At 42.1% G+C, this 7,930-nt stretch overlaps 1 protein-coding gene across 2 annotated transcripts in view; it reads right to left on the minus strand.

The window, feature by feature from the left end:
* LOC115134555 (neural cell adhesion molecule 2) overlaps positions 1-2,630 on the minus strand; it is a 408,204-nt gene extending 405,574 nt beyond the window's left edge. For both annotated transcript variants that reach the window (XM_029668680.2, XM_029668660.2), the window contains exon 1: positions 2,416-2,630. In XM_029668680.2, the coding sequence (XP_029524540.1) occupies positions 2,416-2,458 (43 nt within the window). In that variant the 5' untranslated portion in view covers positions 2,459-2,630. The remainder of the gene's footprint in view (positions 1-2,415) is intronic.
* Between the last annotated feature and the right edge of the window lie 5,300 nt (positions 2,631-7,930).

A 7,930-nucleotide genomic window follows, 5' to 3' on the forward strand; every position in this document is an offset into this window, starting at 1 on the left:
CCAATGCTCATTCTTCACATGCAAATCCAGTTCAGGTGTCACATGGGCTGGCGAGCCGCTGGTGGTAGCAAAAATAGGTGCATACGAGGGCAATGCACGGCAGCACTTTCCAGATGGCATTTTGGCTGTTGAACGGCATACTGACTGTATGTGGCAGTCCAGTTCCATGGTGTCTGTCTTTATTAACTGCCAGAGGGGGAACTGATGGTGGAGTGGGCCTATCGAGGACAGTTCTGGGAGATTCCGGGTGGCATTGACATTGGAACAGTGTGTTGGTTCAATGTGATGAAAACCTGCCTTATGAGCTTGCCACTCTATGGGATTGCATCCTCCCCATACAGGATGGTTACACACATTGAAATGCTAGTTGGCTTCAGCTATTCAAACACGAGGCATGGCAGTGCCACGCACAGTCCTAGTTAAACCAAGAGCCACATGAAACAATTTTAAATTAAGACAGAATAACACAATACAAAATAAACTAGGGCAATTTCTATCCAGGAAACGGTGTCTGAGTGTAATTATGTTGGCCATATTTAGTTCAGGAAAAAAAACTATTTAAACAAAAACATGGTAGCTATATTGGATTTTGGACACCATACTGGATTTGAGGCTAAATCCAGGGTGGCCCCAAAGATAATCTGTGGTGGCCCCCTGACTAAATTGCACGAGTAGAGGCTAGAGATACATAACCTGTCAAGGAACCTTGGACCCCCCCCCAAAAAAAATGTAATTGATGTCTGAGCCCACTTGTTTTCGTTAGAGCTGATTTACAATAGCCACAACATCAAAACACATGGAACTGTAGGTCTATGTATTTTTGCCAGGCAGGACCATGCAGCACTGAAAGGGAGCACATTTGACGTGGAAAGTTGTCCAGTAATCAGCTGTGCAGTAACCAAAAAGTAAACCTCACCATCATCATATTCATAGTTAATATTTCTGCCTATTGTATCTATGTTTCCAGGTCTATGTTTCCTATATGCTTTAAGATATCCTGATGTTTTTTGTTTGTGTATGTAGGGCGTACAACTGACTACTTGTATCCCACATTTTGTAGAATATCAGAGCTTGCAATATTGGGTTACATTTTGAGTTTAGGGGGAGTGTCACAATATCTATAAATATATCCACTTTTGCAAGTAAAATATTTTTTTTCACAACCATACATTTCATAAATGGGAGACATTAGAGATATGAAGAAAAAAAACAGATGCATCTCAAAAAACGAATGCCCTTCTTTTCGGATTGGCCACTAGCCTAATTTTACAATCATATATTGCCTATCCTCTGACTGAATATTAATTTGCAGCGCTCTACCCCCACCTGCCGTTCCAGTAAGAAAACGAATGTGGCCAAACGTAAATGCTTGACTGCCCGCAATTGAATGCTAACTTCGGAGGTACCTTAGGACACTAAAAAGCCAAGCATGATAATGTAACCGGGTTTAATATGTGTCCCTTGATGTGTCATCTCATGGGTGAGCAATCCTTCTCGCCATTCATATATGTTCACGCGCCCAATTCTGGGATGACATTTTCACCCAAAATTAACCCATCTACAGTTTTAGTCTATACCTACTCAGTTCTTGTTAAATCATCGATACTCTTGTCACTGTGAAGAATAAAATTCTGCGCCAAGTCTCCTTCACCCATTCGAAAGCTTAGGATATAAATGAACGCATTTTAAATGCTAAAAACTTGAGGATAATGATGCCTTTGAATTGTTCCACAAAAGCTTAGTTATTCATCAATCAAAGAATAAACAGTTTGAATTTAAATAACTGTCCCGGAGGTTGTTGTGATATGATGTGCCGTGTGTTAACAAAATATGGCCAAATAATCAGCGCATTGCCAACTGCATGCCACGGACGCCTTCTGTTATCCCTAGACAATCACCCATATCATACCACTGCTTTTCGCGATTTGTTATTCTCCTTGAACAAAAAAACGAAACAAAGCACATCCTATTGATGTCGTTCCACAGCCACATGCATATATCCACAAATATTTATCTCCTATTGATTAATATATATATATATATATATATATATATATATATATATATATATATATATATATATATTTTTTTACCAGATATAGCTACTCTACCAATTGATGGATGTCACATTCAATGTCTGAATAAAAAATACCAGAACAGTTCAGTGAAGTCAAAGGGGTCTTGATAATCCCCTTCTCAAAAAGCAAGCATTCCAATCTTTGGAAGACGTGCTAAAACTACAAAACACCAGCGGTCAAACAATCCGCCCCTCTCTCTCTCTTGCTCGCTCTCTGCGGTCCTTCTCCCACATCTCCCTAATATAACTGTCCCCGCAGATAGGGATATGGACAAGTGTGTGCGAATACAGCAACTTATCCACGAAGTCCACAACGCCAAGAAACAATTTCTCCCTACCTTGACTGCCGCAGACAAGAAACCATAGGAGTTGGAGAATCATTTTGAGCAGGTCTGGCTGACGGACTGCTTCCAGCCTTCGCTGTTAGTGGAGGTTTTGAGTAGCTCTTATTATAGCAGGGACGGTGACACTCCGTTCGCCCTCCGTCTTGAGGTCCGCTGGCGTTCTCTCGCTCCCTCTATGACGCGCGCGCTCGCTCGCTCCCTAGCTCGCGCTTACTTTTTACTCCTTCGTTGCCTGACTCAACTGTCCGCATTTATACAGCACCACTCACTATACCCCTCGAGAAAAAAAAGGAAGTAACTTTCGTTTAAAGGTCCAGATGACTCCAATAATTGTTTCACTATGGTTTATAAAAAATATATATTGTTTAAATTATTGTTCAATCATTTGTTAGGGAGCTATGTTTTAAATGTCAAAATAACGGATGATGGATGATGGACTGTGCAACTTGCAGTGTCACATGTTATTGAATAAATCCGTGTGACATGAACCGTTTCATTTTTTGACGGGTTGTGGAGAGCACTGTCCCGACTGCAGGTCTCTTCTCCCTATCCTCTCTCTCTCTCTCTCTCTCTCTCTATCTATCTATCAGGCACGCGCGCACACACACGAGAACAGCGAATGGCTGGCTGTATGTTTGTACGAATGATATGCACATTCAGCTTGAAAAAAAGCTTTTTCTTTTTTTTTGCATTTTGTTTTTTGGCACACACCTAGTAACTCACTTGCGGTATCTCATTCCAAAATAATGAGCATTAATATAGAGTTGGTCCCCCTTTGCTGTTATAACAGCCTCCACTCTTTTTATAAGGCTTTCCTAGATGTTGGAACATGTTAGAACATTGCTGCAGGCACATTCAGCCACAAGAGCATTAGTGAGGTCGGGCACTGTTGTTGGGTGATTAGGCCTGGCTCGCAATCGGCGTCCAATTCATCACAAAGGTGTTGAATGGGGTTGAGGTCAGGGCTCTGCACAGGCCAGTCAAGTTCTTCCACACCGATCTTGACAAACCATTTCTGTATGTACCTCATTTTGTGCATGGGGCATTGTCATGCTGAAACAGGAAAGGGCCTTCCCCAAACTGTTGCCACAAAGTTGGAAGCACAGAATCATCTAAAATGTCATTGTATGCTGTAGTTTCCCTTCTTTCGAACTAAGGGACCTAGCCCGAACCATGAAAAACAGCCCCAGACCATTATTCCTCTTCCATAATCTTCACAGTTGCCACTAAATTTGACGAATTAACTGTGTATGTGGTTATGATTGACATTGGAGTCTGAAATTCATAGGATAGTGACCCCACACGTCTCATGCCCCCTCCTACACTCTCTCTCCCACACACACAGGTAGTCATGATCAATTCATTTATGTATTCTACACCAGTCTATTGGAGTTCTTTCATCTGGCAGTGCATGCTAACAACCCAAGACACATCCAACGGTAATATGAACACAAATGTAGCTGAGGAAAGGTGTGAAAGTGACATCATGTAAGTCAGCAGATTCCTCAGCATATATAGGCGGCATCAAGATGCTCTTTGAGATGTGTGACAATAACAATATCAATGCATTTGACATACTTCGCCATTCTCCTCAGAACAAGTGGTTGAGGTTTCTGCTTCAAAAATGAGAGGCATATGCGACTTAACTGCTGCCACTGTCATGGTGTCTAAGGCTAAATCACTCTTTAAAAGGTTGGTAATTGTGTTGCTCCTTTTGCCCACTGAGCTCTTAAAGTTCAAAGCCATTCAGCCCAGAAGAATATAAAACATATCTCTGCCCTCTAACAATAGAAGGTAGAAAAGAGACACAAAACGCAGGCATTCAGCTTCTTGTCTCAAAGGAATAGCCGTGACGTCCATTAACTCCATTGACATTTATGCACCAGGATCGCACCGTGAAAACATTTTATTGTCTTTGCACTGTGGGAAAGAGGCCATTTTTATGTTTATGTTGTCTCTCTAAATGCCTGGGTTGGAACATGCTTTCAAGGAAATGTAGCACAAGTTGAGCAGGAATAGAAACATTGTCATGCTAGCTTTATGTTGTGCCTTGTGCCATTTTCTTTTAGAAGTACTTTATCATACTGTAATAGAATATGGAGAACTGGGGCCTGTCTGGTGGTGGGGGTGGTGAGGCGGGGTGGTTATATAAAAACGGGCTCCTCTAACACCTTGTGCCACTATCAGGGACATGGGTGTGACTGAAGAGCATCCATTTCAGCACCATAGACAGCTCCACCCACTACAGTATGGCTGGCCCGTGACACTGCAGTAGCACCGCTCATTCAACATCACACCCTTGCAGCATCACTAGTCAAAACACCTAAGCCATTCTGGTTTATGTCTAATCAATCCAGTAGCTTAAGAGAACAACCCGATGTTCCCAACACACTGCCAGAGCAAAGTAATTCAGATGGCACACACTGGCACAAGCATGTTGTGTCAGCCAAAGGCTGCATATGCAAAAAGTAGATCTGATCACTACTCTTCATACAAGCAGATGGCTTAGTGATGATTGGATCAAATATATCCATAAGTTAAGCTGTGCAATGACATTATCACCCTTGTTTCAGTCTATGCGATGACGACAGAGGGGATGTCAATCAGACAGTACGCATGTGCCCTACAAAACACCCAGAATGTGGTCAAGAAAACCACCCAGAACAGAGTTCGCTGGAGATGCACAGTTGAGGCCCTTTGCTCCACTGGGAGCTGAAGGGAACAAGCCAAATCAAGTCTAAAATGCAGTATCCCTGACACATCCTCAAAGATATAATCCACCAGGGCTTCAAGCTTTAGGAAAATAAATCTCTCCTATATTTACCTGACTTCTAGTTCTTTAAGCCCACACTACCGTTGGGATGCCCCTCCTGTTTGTTTCCAATTAGATGCCGCTCAATTGTGTGTTCTAAATGGCACCATTTTCCCTATTTAGTGCACTACTTTCGCCCAGGGCCCTATGGTCTCTGGTCAAAAGTAGTGCACTATAAAGGGTGCCATTTGGGAAACCAGACAGTGTGTTCTGGTGACCAAACACACACGCTGGGTTGTTTCCCCTCATGGGGATCTGCCTAGGAAGAAGTCGAAGCAGTGCCTTGATGTTTTCTAGAGAGACTGGAAGCCGATAGTTTGGTAACCAGATCTCCACAGCCACAATCATCACAAGGGATCTGTTTACTGGCTCATCAACAGTGTCCCCCCAGAAACTCGGTTGTTGCCCCGGCAACCCATTTTGTGATAGTCTGTAATCAATAGCATTGTGTGTACGTCAGAGAGTGTGTGTGTGTGTGCGCATGTGTGGTACTCCCTTCCTTTCTACACTTTCTTGTTCACTAGCTCCATCTCTTTATTCCCCTGGCCAGTGGTTATTGACTGGAATTTGTCGGCTACAGTGTGTGTGTGTGTGTGTGTGTTTTTGTGTGTGTCTGCGCGTGTTTGCGCACGTGTGTGTGTGTGTGTGTGTGTAAATGGAGGCTTGTGTAGGTTGAAACTGTGTGTTACACGTGTGTGTGTGCATATTTGTGTTTGTGTGTGTTCATTTGCATGCATGTGTGTGTGGTGCCAGAAAATGTATGACACACTGGTATAACACCCTGTCGCGAATCGTGAATAACAAAAGAACATTTGGTGACGATGACATACTGTATAGTGGCACCGGTCAACTGCACAAGCGATGCATGAAGACTGCTGTTACAATGTCCGCCCGGAGTCAGAGACCAGCTCCTCTGTGGTAACACATCACAACAGCTGTTCCCTATTGCTCCCTGTGTCATGTGGCCCACTTCAGCAGTGCCATTGAGTTTATAAATTTCAGGTGTGGCCTAAAGGAAAAGAGCAGTGTACACACTGTGTCATGAACTGCAAGAGTAAAGAACAGTATTTACAAAGATGGTTTAGTATGAAAATATGTTGAAACTACTTCTCTAATAGAAATCCCTGATCATGCTTGTACGCAATTGTCATACTGACGTTGGCTAGCTGAGCTCAGGTGTAGAAACACGTCATTGGGTCAAACGGCCGTCTCACACCGAACTGCACATGTGCAAGCCGTCAAATCAAAGGTGCTCTTTCGATATAAAGTTGTTGTTTTTTTGACGAAAATGAAAACGTGTCAGTTTGTCACTTTCACGAGGTTGGAGTAATAACATGTCCTGCTACTTAAGACATTGGCTCGAATCTAGGTTGTGCCTTTAGATTTGGAGAAAATGAACAGTTTTAAGGACTTAAGTTTCACTTCTCTCATTGACATTTCAAACCCCAAACCCAAGGTCTAGTCTGCCGAGTCTGCTTTGCAAGCATTCAAGAAAGTCTCGCGATATTGGGCCTCGTGATGTTAGAAAATCTGTGGTATTTATCTCCACATTGCGTGAGTGTGTGTGCCTTCAAGGCATTCTTAGAATCAACAATGTTTTTTCAGCAGCTACAATTCCTGGGGTCCACAAACATAGGCTAGTGGCCAAACCTCAAAAAGAGCTTTAGTTTTTGAGATTCCCCTACCCAAGGTATAACTAAGCACAACCATGTTGTAACATATGTCTAAGGTCTCCCATATATGAAATGGATCGTTGTATACAAATATTTTACTGCAAAAGTGGTTAAATTGATAGATATTGTGACACACCCCCTTAACTCAAACAGTGCAGAATAATGCATGCCTGGAGGGGGGGGGCACATAAGTTCATGGAACTCAATATTGCAAACTCTGATATTGTCACGATCGTCGTATGGAGTAGACCAAAGCGCAGCGTGGTTAGAATACATTATTTTAATGAAAGACGGAAAAACACGAAATACACTGAACAAACTATACAAAACAATAAACGAATAACGACCGTGAAGCTACACTGAGAACTGTGCTGACACAAGCAACTAACATAGGTACCTAAATATGGTTCCCAATCAGAGACAACGACTAGCACCTGCCTCTGACTGAGAACCATATCAGGCCAAACAGACAAACTAGACATCCAACATCGAATGCCCACTCAGATCACAACCTGACCAAACAAAACATATAAACATACAAAGCAACACTATGGTCAGGGCGTCAGATATTGCTATAATGTGGAATGGAAGTAGTCAATTGTCTGCCCTACATATACAATATAGAATTAGGATAAAGTAAAGCATTTTGGAGATATAGATATGTAACACAATGGGAAACAAGTCTATATAAACATCATACATGTTGAAATATTTTCCTGATCAGCAGATGTCACTAATGTGGGCTGTGTCAAAAGCTCTTAGTAATTAACAATTTTTCGGGACAATTTGGTATAAGCCCCAAAGGGTTTTGAAAGCCTTGGTTTCCCATCACTACTTGATTGTAGTGTTCATTTTAAAATTAAGTGTGAAAATGAAAGATTCACATTCTGACAACAGTGGATTTGACTCAAACCAAGATTCATAACACAGTCACATACTCACACAGAATATAGCTAGATACATTTAATTTCACTTCACAATTGATTTCTGTTGACTGTAATGTCATAAAGTAACTCATTCTTAC

This window comes from Oncorhynchus nerka, linkage group LG2 (assembly GCF_034236695.1).
Source record: "Oncorhynchus nerka isolate Pitt River linkage group LG2, Oner_Uvic_2.0, whole genome shotgun sequence".
Classification (NCBI taxonomy): Eukaryota; Metazoa; Chordata; class Actinopteri; order Salmoniformes; family Salmonidae; genus Oncorhynchus; species Oncorhynchus nerka.